Raw genomic sequence first — 18,863 nt, forward strand, 5'->3', positions numbered from 1 at the left:
GCTATTTGTGGTAATCAAAACCTCATCTCATTTTCATGTGTTGTCCAAATGCTAACTAGATGGTCTTAGAGAGTAGCTTGGAACAGTAGAGAGCTGATTATTCCTTCCATCGGACAGAGCAGCTTTAACCATTGAATAACACACATATGAACTAACATCAGGAACTCAGAACAGGCCAGGGATCAAGTCTGGGACCTTTTGACTTAATTAGCTATCCATCACAAGAACCACCTCAAGCTTTCACATATGAGCTTGGCATTGTGTACTGAAATTATGACTGGCCAACTCTCACCCTGCCATTTTGTTTTTTCCTTATTCATTCACTGGATGAGGGCATCACTGACCAGGCAGCATTTATTCCCATCCGTAATTGCCCAGGGGACAGTTCAGAATCAACCACATTGCTGTGGTCTGGAATCACATGTAGGCCAGGACAGATAAGAATGGCAGTTTCCTTCCCTGAAGGACATTAGTGAACCAGATGTGATTTTCTGACAATCAACAATGGGTTCACGGTCATCATTAGATTTTTAATTCCAGATATTTTATTGAATTCAAATTCCACCATCTGTTGTGGCTGGATTCGAACCCAGGTTCCCAGAACTTTATCTGGGCTCTTGACCAGTTTGGGCCAAAGAGCCTATATCCATGCTGTATTACTGTATGACAGTAAATACACACATAAATACATAAATCTGAAGGCTACAGATTTGAGTGAGCAAGAGAGAAAAAGATAGAGAGACTGAAACAAGACAAGCAGAAATTAAGCTCATGGTACATATGGTTCAATAACCTGTTGACATTATCCAGATTTGAACATGTAAAAAAATTAGTTGCCACAGACCAAGAACAGAGGACTTTTTTTTAAAGTTATGACCAATCCAAATTTCCAAAACAAACAGCATCAGCTATGACTTGAATGATCATCAAACACCAAAGGAAAGTGACATTGAAGAATAGTATACAATTGTTCAGTGGCCAATGTTGTTGATAAAACATACTTCCAAGATCTGAAAGGTCACTTGATTATTATTGATTAGTGTGATCACAAAAATAATGAGATCTAAAGCATTATTAACAGAATCAAAGTATTCGCGCGAAAATCACATGACAGAAAGTCATTATTTCATGTATTGAATTTGTTCCTGAAATATCTTACATGAAACAGGGTGTTTAAGAGTCAAACCCCCTCACAAAATTACTTACCCTCCACTTGACCTGAGATTTGCCCTCGTAGGCTAAACATGAGAGTTATGCAGGAGTTATGCAGGCATAATGACAACATTAGCATGAAACAGCAGCAACACACTGCAAATACAGTCTTCTAATTGGAGACTGGCATTAACAGAACCAATATTAAATTAAATCTTCTTATTTATGGACCTAACCCTAAACCTTCCACTGTCTTGCCCCCAATTAATATACAGCAGCACAATGTACCCAAAATCACTAAATCATTGCAAAACATTGCTACATACTACAAATACATGTTATGTCAACCAAAAATCTGGAATCCATAATCATTTGCGTTAGTTGAAACCAGCTCAGTCCTAAAACAGGTCACACCCTTGCTTTCAGCTGAAGTCGATTAATAAACGCAAAATCTATGCAACACCTCCCACTTCCATATTCTTAATCCTACTTATATAGCTACCTTACATATTTATTAATTCTTTGAGGTAACCAGCTTGCGATGTGCAGTATAAAAATAATTAACCTTATTAATTGCTATTCTGACAACAAGCACCAGTACTTAACAGAAGGATTCAAGACCCTACCAGAAATATTTGACATCATTTATGCTCTACAGCATTTGATCACACTCATTTGCAAAAATCTGTGTTGCAAAGCATTCAGTCATTTCTTGACATCTAGGTGTGATCTATTGAAAGCAATGACCCTGAAATAAAATTGCACAGGCCTCCAAGCACATCAATTGCAAATATTTATTTTCTTTTTGAAAGTGCTCAACAGAAGTCACTGGAAATCAACTGAAAAGAAAATTAGCTGAAACAAAAGCTTAATTTGCCTGGAAATTGTCAAGAAAAGGAATAAGACTCAGAGAACAGAATTTTTCCCAAGACCCCACTGAAAGTTTTAATTGTTTAAGAAGAAAAAGAAGAACTCAGACAAATCTCAGATATTTTTCTAAGTTCTCATTGTATGTGTAATTTTTTAACACAGGCAAATTGCTATAGTAAATATTATAATGATTGGCATTAGTTACATCAGTGGTTGTAAGTGGTAAGTGACTTTGGAAAGCCAACAGAGCCTGGAGGGAGCAGAGGAAGGTCGTGAAATATTGTCTGAAGAATGAGCTCATAGCTGGGGGTGGCCAAGCCCTAAACCAAGGTGGGTAGAAAGGATGGGGCAGGATGGTTGAAGAATTGGAAGGGTGGGGTGAACCGTAAAACTGTGGTTCTGAGACATTCATTGGATGCTCAAGCTTTAACTATTTTTACTCATGTTAGAATTTTACCTTTTTCTGATTCTTCCCCTGTAGGGTGTCTGGTTTTCTTGAACAGTAACACAGTCTCAATGTTGGACAGGACCATGCTCTGAACTACAGTGACTCCCACCAGCTGCCTGTTGAGATCCCCCATCATTGCGAATGGTGAGCTGTAGGTGACAGGAGTGATGTCAGTGTTCTCTGGTTCATGTTGTTCCTCCAGCTCCAGGATCTCCAAGGTCAGGCACTCAAGAACAGTGGATCAGTAGTCAGGGGCTGTTAGAAAGGGATTTGTTTACTCAGCAAAACTGAAGAATAGTGTTAGATTTCCAAGTCAGGGTGGTGAGTGGTTTAGAGGGGAACTTACAGGTGGTGGTGTTCCAATGCATCAGTTTCCCCAAATGGTAGTGATCCCAGATTTGCAAAGTGCCGTCAAAGAAGCCTTGACAAGTTGATAGCTTTCGTTATTTTATTTAATACCACTGGACTCTCATTTTTCCCAATATTGCAGTTGTGCTGTCGACTCCCTGCATACTACCTCCCCGACCTCCACCTTCAGGGGAAGCATCCCTTGTTTACCCCACAAGGTTAATCAGCTGGCAGAGTAGACACAGGGGTCATCCTGGCAAAGTGGGCACAAGGGTCATTCCAGCAGTGTCAGCACAGAGGTCATCCTGGCAAAGTGGAAGCGGGAGTCACCCCAACAGAGTGGTTACAGAGGTCATTCTGATGGAATGGACATTGCAGTCACCCTGGCAAGAGGGGTCATTGAGATGTTGGAAAATGATCTCAGGGTAGGGTCACATTGTCAGTTGAACTTGATGGGGTGAGTGAAGCAAATGAGAAAAAGAAACCTGAAAATACATTGTATGATTTGTTTATTTATATTGTTACCTGAAGGAAGCTAGATTTGTTACCAAATGTTAACACACAATCATTTTAAATCACAACATCTGATGTGCTCTGTGGCCTGTAGCAGTTTTGAGTGTTTTAGAACACATTTGAATGTTTGATTTTTGTCTGGTAGGGAATAGTCAAGTAATGGCTGAAAATTAAAAACAGAGGCAACAGTAGATTGCCTTGTCTCTAATGCAATATTGTATTGGGTAGTTATTTGTCACAATATGCGGAGGAAGAAACAGACAATGTGTTTATATTTTCTTTCTGCTGACAAAGAAGAGCCATGAATACTGATACATGTAGTTTCCATTACTCAGAAGTTTGTCACACTACAAACCTGAATGACAATCGTAAATTTGTTGTTATTACATTGACATTGGCTGTAAATGAGATGTAATTACATATTTGGATTACATTTGCTGAATAATTTTCAATGTGTTAGGAATATCCAATCTGCGAATGAATTCTAGGTCATCTATCATTTGAAACCAGTGAAAAATCTGCAGAAATATCAATGTTTCTTTATGATCTGAATAGAAGACTCAAATTTTAAACTGGTTTCCAAAAAATATTTACTGTAGAAAATCATTCAGCTTTGGATTACTCTATGTGCTTCCTAATACGCATATGTAAAGTTGCAAAGGCTCTCAGGGGGAAAGTATAAGCTCAATTTTTTTTTCAGTCGTATTCATGTAAAGTTTCCAACATTTGCAATTAAATCTTCCCATACTTACATTTTTTCACACAATTGAATGTATTGGTTCTCAGCTCCTGACAATCAGCTCAATGTACAGACACAACTGTAGCTTTCTGGAAAATCTCCTTTGTACTGCAAGGGCATCTGAGTCCAGAAGAAAAGACAGTGGCAAAAGATCCTCAACTTGAACTGGAATACTCCACAAAAATGGTTTTGACATAATTTGAGAGTAAGGTAAACATTAACGTAGATTTTAATTGTCTTCTACATTTATACCTCAGGAACTGAACTAGTTATGTTTGGTTATTGATTACTAAAAGTTTTCTCCACTTGAATATTGTCATCAATTGTTCTGAACATGACGCAAAACAACACTGAAATGCCACAACATTGTGTGAGGGCTGATTGGGTTCAGTGGCTGTCGTTGTATTTGACACAAAATACTACGGAGTGGTCAATTATCAATGGCTATATGCTTGCAGTTATTTTGTTACTTTCCTGTTCCTGTGTTTTTGGTTGTGCATAAGTACAAAAGTTACTGTAGAAATTAGAAGAATACCAAGCACACGAAAGGTCTTTACTTGCATGAACACTTGAGAAAGCTGCCTTTCATCAGCTTAAGTTCTGAGGGTAAGCATCATCAATCCAATCCTAAAGCTCAATTGATGAAAGGTCTGTGTAATACATTATTTTTTTCAACTATGAATGCATCAGTTGCAATGGTGAACTACCAAAGTATACAGCAAAAAAACTTACTACATTTTGCTGAAACTGTCATAACAATTATGTAATTACTAAAGTTAGGATGAGATACAGGGATTAATTCCAACAAATAATAAGTGTAGATTCTTGAAGAAGATACTCTCCCTGTAGACTAAACTATACAGAAACGCATTAACCTCTCCATTAGAAAGCAAGTCTTATACACCCAAACTGAGATCTAAATTCGATGTATGTGAACAATGAGTCTGGATAGTAACAATATTGATAGACAACTTTGCCCACTTGATATAAATTTTACAATAATATCTTAAATACCAAAAGGTTTCACTCTAATCAAAAAGGCTAATATGATGATTGATTGGAAATATTCTTTAAAATATCAAAAATGTTGGCCAAAGTATTTATCGAGTTATGGAGTCATACAGTAATGCAGCATGGAAGCAGGCCCTTCATCTCAAACTGGTCCATGCTGGCCATGGTGCCAACTCAGCTAGTTCCAATTGCCCACATTTAGTCCATATCCCTCTAAACCCTTCCCATCCATGTACTTATCCACATATCTTTTAAATGTTGCTATTGTACCTGCCTCAACCACTTTCGCTGGCAGCCCATTCCATATACATACCATTCTCTGCGTGAAGAAGTTGCCCATCAGGTCCTTCTTAAATCTTTCCCCTCTCACCTTAAACCTATGCCCTCTAGTTTTCAATTCCTATAGATGAGAAAAAGACTATATGCATTCACCCTATCTAAGACCCTGACAATTATATACACCTCAATAAGGTCACCCCTCAATCTCCTATGTTCCAAGGAATAAAGTCCTATCCTGGCCAACTTCTCCCTATTACTCAGGCCTACTAGTCCTGGCAACATCCTTGTAAAATTCTTTGCACACTTTCCAGCTTAACTATGTCCTTCCTATAATAGGGTGACCAAGACTGTACACAATACTCCAAGTGCAGACTCACCAATGACTTACACAACTGTAACATAACATCCCAACTCCTATACTCAATGCCTCGACCGATGAAGGCCAGCATGCTAAATGCCTTCCTCACCACCCTGTCTACTTGTGACGCCGCTTTCAACAAACTATGTACTAGTGCTCCTAGGTTCCTCTGTTCCACAATACTCCTCAGGACCTTACCATTTACTGTATAAGTCCTACCTTGGTTTGACTTTCCAAAGAGCAACACCTCACAGTTATCTGTATTTAATTGCATTTGCCAATCCTCAGCCCATTTCCCCATTTGATCAAGATCCCTCTGTAATTTTTGATAACCTTCCTCACTATCAACGACACTTCCTAGTTTTGTATCATCCGCAAACTTACTAATCATGCCTTGTACATTCACATCCAGATCATTTAAGTAAATAGCAATTAACAAAGGTCCCAGCACTGATCCCTGTGGCACACCACAAGTCACAGGTCTCCAGTCTGAGAAACAACCTTCGACCATCACTCTCTGCTTCCTACCATTGAGCCAGTTTTGAATCCAATTAGCTAGCTGTCCCTGGATCCCATGCAACCTATCCTTCATGACTGCTGTGCAGGACCTTGTCAAAAGCCTTACTAAAGTCCATATAGACAACATCCACTACCCTACCCTCATCTAACCTCTTGGTTATCTTTTCGAAAACCTCTAAAATATTTTTCAGATACGACTTCCCGCGTGCTCGTCCATGCTGACTATCTCTTATCAGACCTTGACTATCCTGTCCCTCAGTATCCTGTCCAATAACTTGCCTACCACTGATGTCAGGCTCACTGGCCTGCAGTTCCCTGGCTTGTCTTTGCTACCTTTCTTAAACAATGGAACAATATTAGCCACCCTCCAATCTTCCAGAATTTCACGAGTGGCTAAAGATGAAGCAAAAATCTCTGCAAGGGCCTCTGCAATTTCTTTTCTAGCTTCCCACAACGTCCGAGGATTGACTTGATCAGGCTCCAGGGACTTATCCACCTTGATGTGATCTAAGGCTGCAAACACCTCCTCTCCAGTAATATGTATGCGGTCCAAAACATCCCCAATTGTTTGCCTTAATTCTTTAACATCCATGATTCTCTCCTCAGTAAGCACTGAGGAGAATTATTCATTAAGAATCTCAGCTGTTCGTTAGCTCTCTGAGCTGGTTGTCCTGTGGTGCGCAGATGTTTTGTTACCTTTCTAAGCAACATCATCAGTGCAACCTCTGATCGAAGGTTGGTGTTCTGTATCCCTCCGGATTTATATGATCCTCTGGTGTGATGGTCTTGTCACCTCCTGTTCCGTTGTTTTAGCAACAGTTTGTATACAGGGTCTATTTCTGTGGATTTGTTAATGGAGTCCCGTGTTGAGAACCAGGCTTCCAGAAATTCCCTTGCATGTCTGGTGTTCGCTCGTCCCAGTATGGTCACTTTGGCCCAGTCGAACTGATGGCCCTCATTGTCTGTGTGTATTGAGACAAGTAAATATTGGCCGTGTCTTTTTACTGCCAGCTGGTGTTCGTGTATCCTGGTCATCAGTTCCCTCCCTGTTTGTCCAATGTAATGTTTATTGCACTCGCTGCATGGTATTCTATATATTACATTGGTCAGTATGGGGTCCTTAGTCTTTGATAAGATTTGGTGCAGTGTTGCTGTACATTTGTGTACATGATGTCATGCGGTCTTAGGAGTCTGCATCCACAATCTGAGCTACAAATTTTCGCTAAGACATTAAAAATCTCCCCCATCTCCTGTGGCTCCGCACACAGACAGCCATGCTGATCTTTAAGGGGACCTATTCTCTCCCTAGCCAACATTTTACTCTTAATAGAGCTATAGAAACTCTTGGGATTATCTTTAACCTTATCTGCCAGATCCATCTCATACCCTCCTTTTGCTCTTCTGATTTCCCTCTTAAGTGTGCTCCTACCTTTTTAAGAGTCATCTAGGGGTTCACTTGAGCCCAATAGCTTAAACCCAATGTATGCCGCCTTCTTTTTCCTGACTACAGCCTCAATAGCCCTCATCAGCCTAAACCTGGCAGGTTTTCCCTTCTCCCTGGACATACTGTCCCTGGACGCTTGATATCATACTTTCAAAAGCCTCCCGTTTGCCAGTTGTTCCTCTTCCTTCAAACAGACTCACTTAATTGATCGCTGCTGGATCCTGCCTAACTGCCCAAAAATTGGCCCTGCTCCAGTTTAGCACCTTAACCTATGGACCTGTCCTATCTTTTTCCATAAGTATGTTAAAACTCAGAGAGTTATGGTCACTGGACCCAAAGTGCTCTCCAAATGGCACTTTAGTCAAGTGCCTGACCTCGTTTCCTAAGTGGAGGTCCAGTGTTGCACCCTCCCAAGTAGGGCCTTCTGCATATCGATTTAGGAAACTTTCTTGGACACATTTGACAAATTCCACCCTGTACAGGCCTTTTACACTCTGGGTGGCCCAATCAATACAGGGGAAATTAAAATCTCCAACAAATACGACTCTGTCATTCCTAAAGGAATCTGCAATCTCTCTACGCACCTGCTCCTCTAGTGCCCTCTGGCTATTTGCGGGTCTACAATGCAATCTCAACAGAGTGAACATTCTCTTCTTGTTTCTAAGTTCTAATCATATTTCTCCTGCACTGTTCAAGAAACTTTCATCCAATTACAGGTGGTTTTCCTGGTTTACTTATTTCATCATTAAAAGGCTAATCTAGAGAACATTCATCTGCACACGCATGTTAAACTTTGCATCTAATGCAAATCCATTGTGACACCTCTTAGATGTCATGTCCTTTCAATAATGTAAAAACCAATGATTAATTAAAATAACCATTATTTTGTTCAATTAACAAAGCTTGTTGCACTTAGTCAGAGGTATTTGCGACAATTCAACTTAATTGACTAGACAGATGGAAAAGCTTTTAATTTGCATCAAGCAGGGACCACACACTATCTAATCAAACTAATCAATGTGTTCTTAAAACGAGCAATCTAGAAGCAACAGCAACAAAAATCAGTTCAAATTGTTAAAATAATTTATTTTCATATAAGTTTGTCGCTTTGTAAAAAGTCTTACGGCCAATATATAAAATGTTACACAATTTTGAAACAAAACCATTAGAACATTTAATTTTAGAATTGCCTATGACCAGGAGCTAACCACATAGACTAGCCCTTCAACTTGGGATCTGTGTTTTAATTTGGAAATTTCTTCTAGGCTTTGGAACTGGAGGTTTGCAGCTGCTGTGGACAAAATAGTTCAATGGAATTGATAGCAACGCATCGCGGAAATAGTAACTGTTTCTGTGGAATGACAATGGTGATGAAAGTGACATCCACCGGAACCCCTATCATGTGACATGTCAAGCTCAACTGGGCTTATTTTGAGAGAATGACAAACAGCTGCAATCTCCACTGCTCTGAACAGCTGTAACCTTGAAAGAGAGAGAGACTGAACATTGTAGTTTTTACCCTGTCTCAATGGAATTACAATGCTTAAATACAAAATGACAAATTGTAGCATGTATCAACCAGGTTGATTATTCATGGACTATAAGACAAGCTTCAAAAACAGATCTGAAGGTTGCTTTTAAAACTGTTCTCTATACAACTTAAGCCATTCCAAGGTGGATATTGTATTTAGAATGAGATTTACAGGAGTGTTGCTGAGAGAAATTGATATTTGTAGTGGGTCAGAAAGAAATGAGGCACTTTTATACTGAAGTAACACACATTGCAGTTAGTCTGTTGACTAGATCCAGAATACAGCCAGTATCAATTTGTCTAGATCAGTGCTCTTCAACCAGTGTGCTGTGACAAACGTTTGCTGTAAGAACTATCTAAGTGTGCCATGTAATTTTCTATGAAGGTAACACAAAATCAATATAAAACAAACATTGTTTCATCTTAACCTGTATTCTATTCAGTGAAAATTAAAGTCGTAAAACTCATGGAAATTAATTATCAAATTAAAAGCGAGGTATTCTCTTTTGATTCTAAAATGAGAACATTCTGAAGACAGCAGGCTAAAGGGCAAAATTGAGGTGATGAGACAATATTTATTAGTGACCATAAATCCAAGCAACAGCGTTTGCGCAAACTTTTTGATGATAGTAAAAGAAGACAACACAAGCCAACATTAGCATGTGTGGCTAAATTGACCATATCTACATTTCTTTGTGAAATCTATTTTGTTTCCCCGATCTAAGAAGGAGTGGCTAAATTTGTCATAAAAAGAGGCAAGTCGTCTGCCAATTCAGTCGTTCATGAACTATTAGAAACCAAAGAAAAGAGTAAGAACTATTCAGAGACAGAATAATGACAACTGTCTGGCCTTTGGATCCAGGAGACATTGCTCGCCCCTCACCTGCATGTCTTATCTGCAAACAGAAGTTGGCAAATGCTTTAGCAGTACCTAGTAAGTTAAAATGCCAGTTGCAGCTGAAACATCAAATGATTTGAAAATGTGGGTGCACTGTGGAATTGTTGTCTCATTGAACTGTACCTGTGAAGCAGTTGAGGCTACCTCATTGAATGATTTTAAGGCAAAGATATATTTTTGAACAGTAAAAAAATTAAGAGCTATGGTGAGCAGGCAGGTAGGTCAAGCTGAGTCCACAAAGATGATCAGCCCTGATCTTATTGAAAGGCAGAGCAGGCTCGAGGGGCCAGATGACCTACTCCTGTTCCTATTTCTTATGTTCTTATGGGTTACTGAAATGGCTGGGAACCACTGCTCTAGATAGTAGTCACTGCAATACCAATAGTGTGAAGCTTTCCTGGGAAAGTTTCAACAAAAGCTACAAAGCCACTCTGGGAGGTAAGGGAGTGGAAATGATTATTTTGTAATCCTACAAGTAAAAGATTGTTTTGATGGAGAACGAAGATAAGATTAGGTTAAAAAATGAAGTATTTGCTTCTTACAATGATAACAGCTTCTAATTAGATAGCACGTTTAATATAACGAAACACTCCAAGAAGCCTCACTGCAGCATTATAAATTAAAGTATGACTGAAACACATAAAGAGATAATAGGCCAGATGACCAAAAGCTTGATAAACAGGCAGGTGTTAAGAATTGGTTTAAAGAAGGAGAGAAATGTTGTCAGGCTGAGGACCATGAGGAGGGAACTGCAGAGTTTGGAGGCTAGGCAACCTAAGGCACAACCACTAATCATGGAGCAATTATAATTGGAAATGATCAAGAGGCCAAAATTAGAGAATATTTCAGAACGTTATGGGCTGGGAACGGATTAAAAAGCTTGGAGGGGAAAAGACATGGAGGGATTTGAAAGCAAGGATGAGAACTTTAAAATCAAGACCTTTTGAAGCAAGCACTGAAAGCCAATACAGAAGTTAGAGCAAGATTTAATTAAATTGCTGTGAATAAAATACTTGCAGTATGAGGAACCAGCCAGTTATATTCACGCAAAGCAAGATTTATAATGTTGAATAATAAATTTATTTATTGATTAAAAGCGATTAAAAACATTGCATTGTGTCTGTGAATCCGGGATCCTTTTTGAGAAAGGTAATACTTTTACTTCATTGATTGATTGATTTATTGTCACATGTACCTAAGTACAGTGAAAAACTTTGTTTACAAGCAATACAGGCAGATCATAGTAAGCAAGGACGTACAGATCATAGGGTGAAAAAAAAAGAGGCACACAAGTTACATTCTATAGGGTGTGCGCTAGTCAAGATCAACATTAGAAAGATCAGCTTTATTTGAAGTTAGCCAGTCCATTCATCAGTCTAATAACAGTGGGGAAGAAGCTGTTCCTGAACCTGCTGGTGCACATGTTCAAGCTTCTGTATCTTCTGCCTGATGGAAGAGGTCATGGGAGAGCATTGAAGGGGTGCAATGGGAGATGATTTTGGCAGCCTTTCTGCAGCAACAGGCCACTTAAGTGGAGTCCATGGATGGAAGATTGGCTTCCGTGATGGTCTGGGCTGTGCATACCACCTTCTGTAGTTTCTCATGGTCCTGGGCAGAGCAGTTGCCATACCAGACCGTTATGTACCCGGACAGTAATCTTTCAATGTTGCATCTGTAAATGTTGGTGAGGGACCTTGTGGACATCCCAAATTTCCTGAGTTTGCCTGAGGAAGAGGAGATGTTGTTGTGCCTTCTTGACCGTCGCATCTATGTGGGAAGACCAGGACAGGTTGTCGGTTATCGTCACTCCTATGAACTTGACACTGTCCACCCTCTCAACCTCAGCTCCATTGATGTAGATGGGTAGGGGCGCGTGTTCTCCTCCCTTCTTTCTGAAGTCAATGATCAGTTCTTTAGTTTTGCCGATATTGACAGAGATCTCATTGCGCCAGATTATCAAGCCCTCTATCTCCTTTCTGTATTCTGACTTGTCGTTGTTTCATATCCGTCCTACCACAGTGATATCGTCAACAAACTTGTAGATGGCATTCATTCAGAATGTCGACAGGGAGTACAGTAGGGGGCTGAGAACACATCCTTGGATGGGCTCCAATGTTGAGTGTTATATCGTGGACATCAAATTCTTTCAGTAACAAACTGTGACAGCCAAACTGCTGTCACATTTTGACTGTACGTGATCGCAAGAAACTTCAGAAACTGCAGCCATTATGGAAGAAATATCATTACAGATCCACTTGTATCATTTAAATAGTATAGTTGGACCAACAAATTTTTTGCAAGTATTCTGGTTGGTTGACAGTGACACACAATCTTGCTAGATTGATGAAATCTTCAAATTGCAAATTACACTGACTTTTAAGCTTTTCTTTAAAACATTGATCTGCAGTGCCTAAATAAGTCAAATCATTTTATAATGTTGAATCCTGCAAAAGTAGGGTATCAAATTCTGCAATGCCACTCTACTTCTGGTTAAAACCACACACAGTGGTTTTGCTCATTCTACGAGCTGCAGAGAACATTTTTGGGATTTTACATTAATCAATGTCTGATTAGTAGGGGTACACTATTATCAAATTTCTTGTTGCACCTAAATTATTGCCTCTTTTACTGTAAATAACTGCAACAACATCCCTTAATTATATGTTAACTTCCATTTTCATTACCACCCTGTGGTTGAAACATTAAACTACGTCTGCAAACTGATTAGGTAATGATGTTGTGGACCGGGTTCCTTGATGAGCACAGATGGACACCATTTACTGCAGAAAACACTCACTGAAAATTCATGCCACCATGTAGACAAGGCTGCATTGATATAATGGTCCATTCAAGCAATACTGCTGCTACACATCAGTGTTAAACATTATTTACCATAGAACTCACAAGCAAAGAAGAAACAGAGCAAGCTCATTATTCCACACAATTGTAGTTTTTTTCAAGAGCACTGGCCCCCATACGTCATCAAGTCTACTCGCTTTAATTGAAGCAATAAAGGTAACACTGGATAGTCTGAGTATCACCACAAGTGTCCCCTCTGGGAGGGCACTATTAATACAGTAGTCCAACATGAGGTCCAATTAAACTGCGAGCATATTCAAAATGAAAACCAAATCAGATGCTGTGTTCTGAATCAATTATACACAAAGCAGGGCTCATTTATCTATTTTGGTCCTTGTTTTCTCTTCCACAAAACCTAATTAAAAGTCAAAGGAACACAAATGGAGATCTTCAATTGGCCTGTCTCCGTCATTGCTGAGGCTATAAAATCATAATCGAAACCTGTTATCATAATTTGATCGGCAGGTTTTATACCTCTGGTTTATTGGTTCAGTTATATATGACCAAGTAACCTTTATTCACATGATACCAACCCAGCATTATAATTGGCCTGAGATTACTCCTTGTAATATTCTAATTACACTGAAGGTTGTACAATTAGTGACTGCAATAAAATGGAATTACTTACTAAAATCCACAAAAAAGTAACTGAGAAATCTTGGGAATCTGAAGTCAGATGAAAAACATTACAGACTAGCAGAATAAAAAGAACTCAATTGTGATCGATTGACAATGATGGCTTATTCTCACTTTGCTCCAGTCACGTATTTTAATTAAAAATAAATTTTCATTCAAAATAAAATCAAATACTTTTAGGAAATATGCATTGTTTCGTGGCCTTTAATGATTTAAAGCACTGCTGAATACTAACCACTGATATTTTACATCATTGTAACATTGTGCAAGAAGTCATTCACAATCTGAAAAAAATGTCATGCAACCTTGCTCCCAACAACAGTTAGGAGAAATGTTGCAATTGCTTGTAGTGGCTCTGACTGGTGAAATCTGAATATCAAGGAACCTCACTAACTGTTTTCAATGTTACCAGGAATAGGCATTAGAATGAGAAAATAAGAAATAGTGAGTAGGATAGGCCAGGAAGCCTTTTGGGCCTCCTCGGCCATTCGATAGGTCATGGCTGATTTCCAACATCAACTCATTCACTTAGCATCCACAGTTCCCTGCAAGAAGAGAATTACAATGATTCACAAGCCTCTGCGTGAAGAATTTTTTTCTCATTTCAGACCTAACTTGCCAAACCCTTACCTAGAGACTGTGCCACCAACTTCTCATCTCCCTCTGCATTGGAAACAGCCTGTCACCATCTACCCTGTCATGCCCTCACAGAAACGTATGTGTTTCAATGAGATCATCACGCAAACTTCGAAATGTCCATTCTGCTCAATCTCACCTAATAACAACTTTCTCATCCTAGGATCTAGTGAAATTTTGTGCTCTGCTTTTAAGGTAAGGGTATAGCTTGTTAGGTACCAGGGCAAAACCCCAACACAGAATGCTAAACGTGATTTCATCAAAGCACTACACAATTGTAGCAAGGCTTCTAACTGATTTCCTTGAACGCCTTTGCAAAAGGACCAACATACCATTTATCTACTCAATTTCTTGCTGCACTTGAATTTTTACTTTATGTATTTCACGTTCAGAAACACCCACATTCCTCTGAACACCAACATATGAACATTCGTCACGATTTAATACGGGTATTATTTTTCTATTCTTCCCACCAAAGTGAGTAGCTTCATATCATTATTATTTTGAAACCATTTCCCCCAAAAAAGGTTTCTATCAAATAAATACAGCCAAAGGACAAAAAAAATCTTAAAATGCAGTCCATGAACGAAATGATAATTTTCTTTTCAAAACTATCACTGGTTCCTAATGCAATCTACAACAAGCGTCCAACTTGAGAAGTTAAATCATTCAGGGCAGTGAAATGTGGCTGGGATTCCGGATACTAGTCCGGGTGATATTGTGACTCCCTAGATTGAAATAATCCTTTTTAATGTATACCCAAGCTCCTGAAACATTCTGAGCAAAACTTCATTCCTAGTTCTAACCATGTACGCGAACCGTGACAGCCGGCTTCTTCCTCCTATGCTGGAGTTGCACTTTCAGGTCTAAAACTCCCATTCAGTGTCACCACTGGGGCCCAGTCTTGAAGACAGAGCATCATTGTCTTTGTGTTTTCCTCGTTGAACGTTCTGGCTTTGCGAGTGACAATAAAGACGACGTTAATCGAGTGAGTTGTATCCTGAAAACCAACTCTGGGAGAGTTATTATTTTCTCTACTCCACAGAGTGGCAAAGAGAAACCGAGAGAGGTCACCCTTTCTGATTGGGGGGGGGGGTGTTGGAAAGCCTGAAAAGGCTATTGTCTTCAAGTGAATTAACCTCCCCTCTCCCACACTGTAACAAAACTAAGAGGCGAATGGGATAACGCAGCTTGGAGCTGGATGAGCACAGCAGGCCAGGCAGCATCAGAGGAGCAGGAAAGTTGACGTTTCGAGTCGGGACCCTTCTTCTGACACTATGAAAGAGCTTTCATTTTCAAGAGGGCTAGATTCCGCAGGAGGTGAAAGGAACTGCAAACAAGAGATTTGGGGAGCAGGTGACTGGATATTTGATTTTTTTTTTGTGGGGGGGGGGTTTGCAAAGAGAGAGGAAACAGTTGGAATATCCCTGAGATCGCCCTAAATGCACACACCTTCACCCAGCCAGGGGGCGACGGGGATTGACTGACTCCTCACTTCCTGAGCACTGTCCCCACACCTGACTCTCTTAGCAGCGTAGCATGGCATCCTCCACGTTTCATATTCTGACTGCCAGGAACGCGAGCAATGAAACAGCCGCCCTGCCCTGACTGAGCCCGCTACAAATAGCCGCTGTGTTGGCGTTTTACATGAGGGAGGGAACAGCTCTTGCCTGCGGGTGGACCGGGGGTGGGAAGACGCGGGCAAGCCTCAAGTCTGTGAGCTGAATGTTAACGGGACTGCGGGCGCCACAGAGCGGCTCAGATCCACCACCTCTTTCTCTCTAAGTCTGTGCGTGTCTCTCTCTCTCCATTGAAAGATCAGCCAGTCAGTCCAGCTCTGGGTTAGCCACAAACTGATCCCGAATCCTAACCGTTCTCAGTTCGCCCATCGGTTACTGTCCCACCCCAGGAGTGTTGGAAAGGTGCCTTGTCCTTGACGTGTGCCTGTGAATATACACACAAGTGCAGGTGTATGTAGGAACAGCAAACCCGAAGCAGGTGGAAACAAAACACCATCGTGGCAACTGGGGTGCAAATCTACTCCCAGAGGAGCTGGTCCAGAATGGAACTTGCATCCATGTTTCAACTTGGGGGGGTGGGGAAGCCCCATGGTATCAACCTACTGTTTTGTCCGCTTCGGCTCCACAATAACATGAGCGTGTCATTGTCATATCAACAGGGAAGTCCTGTCTGCGTTTCTATCCCATTGTTAGCCCCCATTCTGGTTTTCAGAGCGGCTCATGAGTAAAACTGTCCTGCACAGTTGCGGGTTAAAGGGTTAGCCCCACCAGCGGCTCAGTCGCAAGTACTGACTGGGGAATAAATACAGCTACTCCCGTGTGAAAGCACAACATGCTCATCGCACATTTTCGGCTCCCATTGAAGAGACTTGGCCCGCAAGAGGTGAACAAATCCGACATATTCCCCCGTGTCTTCGCTATAACGAAGATACGCGTTTTGGAATAGGCGATGAATGCGGTGGATAGCAGGGGCAGACTGTATCGAAACACCCCCCCACTTACTCACTCTCAGCTCGGCCCCTCATGACCCAACCAAACAGGAACCCCCTCCCTCCCACCCAACCCCCACGTTTCCACTCCGCTCTCCAACTGTGGGGGAGTGCAGGATGATTCATCAATCTCGTGACAACAACAGTATTAAAACAAAACACAACACAGCAGCCAAAACATGAATGGGAAAAGACGACGTGGAAACCTCTACATTCGCACGCTTCCTGCCTTCGCTTAGCGCCGGTGGAGAGCGTTCCCCCACCCCCCGCCGCCCGCAGTGTTGGGAAACACTGGGCCCAGCGTTGCTGTGATGACAGGGAGAGACCGGGTCTGAAACAAATATTGTGAGCATAGAGTGTAAAGGGTGACAGGAGTTTCTGCTGAATCAGGCAGTTGCCCAGGGTTCTGGAGGCAAGTAATCTGCTGAAGGCGTATGTGCTTTCCTCTTGCTACGGGGGAGGGGGGGGGGAGAACGGTATTCACTGATGGAGTGACTGACAGATCACTCATTTAGTTTTCAGCTTCGGATTTCTCAGACCATTTTGCTGCTTCCACAGCAGAGTGTCTGGGGGCGCTGGTTTAGCTTCCCCGTGGTTTGTGTTTGTATGTGGCGAGTGAGGGGTGGGAGTGGGGGTGGGGGTTGGGGGTGGGTGTGTGAGGAGGGGGGACGGTGAATATGTACGTGCCTCCTCCCTGGGCTGCTTCGGAGCTCTTATTGCTTTATAACACAAGCACACACTCAGCTTTCAATCAGAGCGGAGAATGTATGCTATTAACTCAGGGTTTTAAGCATTTCCCGCACTTTCCGTTTGCATTTCAGTCTCCCAGCCTCCGCAGTAGACTTGTTTATTTATGCATAGGTAAAACAAAATGCCACCCGCACTCAAATCCTCGGCCTTCCAGGTACATCAGCATCTGGAAGCGAGAACAAGTGTCGGGTTTATAAATACAAGGGAGCCCGAACTTCGAAGGGGACGGCTTCCCACCAGCAAAAGCGGTGGGAAGGACGCTGGGCCAGCCAACGTTTCTCCGCCAGTCCTGGATTAAATATCGCTATTTGCTCCCTCTCGGTATTTGGCAGTAGCTGCATTGGTCTGATGTTGCACAGTTAACGGAGGGGGCGGGTGAAAGGGTCACACACACACACGGATATGCAGAAAGCACTTCAGTGCGAACAGGGGAGCCCAGGTGGAAGAGAGTGACTGACAAGGCTGAGATTCCACACACACACACCCTCCCCCCTCCCTCACCATGCCCTGCCCTGCCTTGCCTGCCTACATTTTGCAAACAGCAACTTGCTGGCGGCGGCTTTCTGAAGCAGTACAGCCTGCAATCCAAACCGCATCGGAACATGACCCACACACACACACACAGAGCAGCAGCAGAACGCCAGCGGACAAGTGCACTCCATAGAAAGCACTCTTTTAGCACGCTTGCACTGGAATCTTTAACAAATGGGAATATTCAGAAGCACCGGCTACGGAAGAGGAGGGTGAGGGATGATCCTAAATAGACTGACACTGAGGGTTGTGGTACCCAGATCTGAATGGAGCACAGCATTGTTAACATCCATTACAGCATCTGCCAATTCAGTGGCTACAATATCGGCATTTTATTAGACAAGATTGTCCCTTCCCCACCCCTCACACCACCATCCCCACACCCCTCTCCACCACCAACAACCCTCTCCTCACAATACCTGCAAAAAAATAAAGCGACAGTAACAAACGCTGAGGCTACAGTCACGCCACCGTGCATTTCGAACCCAGCTCAAATGCATGTACCTTTCATCCAGTCCACCACTTGCTTGGGCGTCCACTTGCTGATGGGTTCCATCACCAAAGCCATGGGTGAAGAGTTGTGTGCGTTACACGCCAGGCAGAGACGGGAGATGGGGGGGGCGGGTGCGAAGAGAAGAGAAGACGGGGTCTTTCACAGCATGGCTGGGACACAGAGCGGAGTGTGTGTGTATAACAGAGACACAGAGAGAGCGGTGGTCAGACAGAGCCCCCGTGGCTCGATGCACACCGCACTGATCCTATCGAGATGTTAGCAGCAGCTTCAGCGCACGCTGGCTGCGGTAACCTCAGACACGGTGCGCCGGAAATAGCG

General features: G+C 41.9%; 1 protein-coding gene across 1 annotated transcript in view; it reads right to left on the reverse strand.

Moving 5' to 3' along the window:
- Nucleotides 1–18,613, reverse strand: part of si:ch211-26b3.4 (connector enhancer of kinase suppressor of ras 2) — a 525,409-nt gene extending 506,796 nt beyond the window's left edge. The window contains exon 1 of the mRNA XM_048604947.1: nucleotides 18,536–18,613. Coding sequence (XP_048460904.1) covers nucleotides 18,536–18,599 — 64 coding nt within the window. The 5' untranslated portion in view covers nucleotides 18,600–18,613. The remainder of the gene's footprint in view (nucleotides 1–18,535) is intronic.
- Nucleotides 18,614–18,863: the final 250 nt, after the last annotated feature.

The sequence above is a fragment of the Rhincodon typus genome, chromosome 14, assembly GCF_021869965.1.
Source record: "Rhincodon typus isolate 14 chromosome 14, sRhiTyp1.1, whole genome shotgun sequence".
NCBI classification, from domain to species: domain Eukaryota; kingdom Metazoa; phylum Chordata; class Chondrichthyes; order Orectolobiformes; family Rhincodontidae; genus Rhincodon; species Rhincodon typus.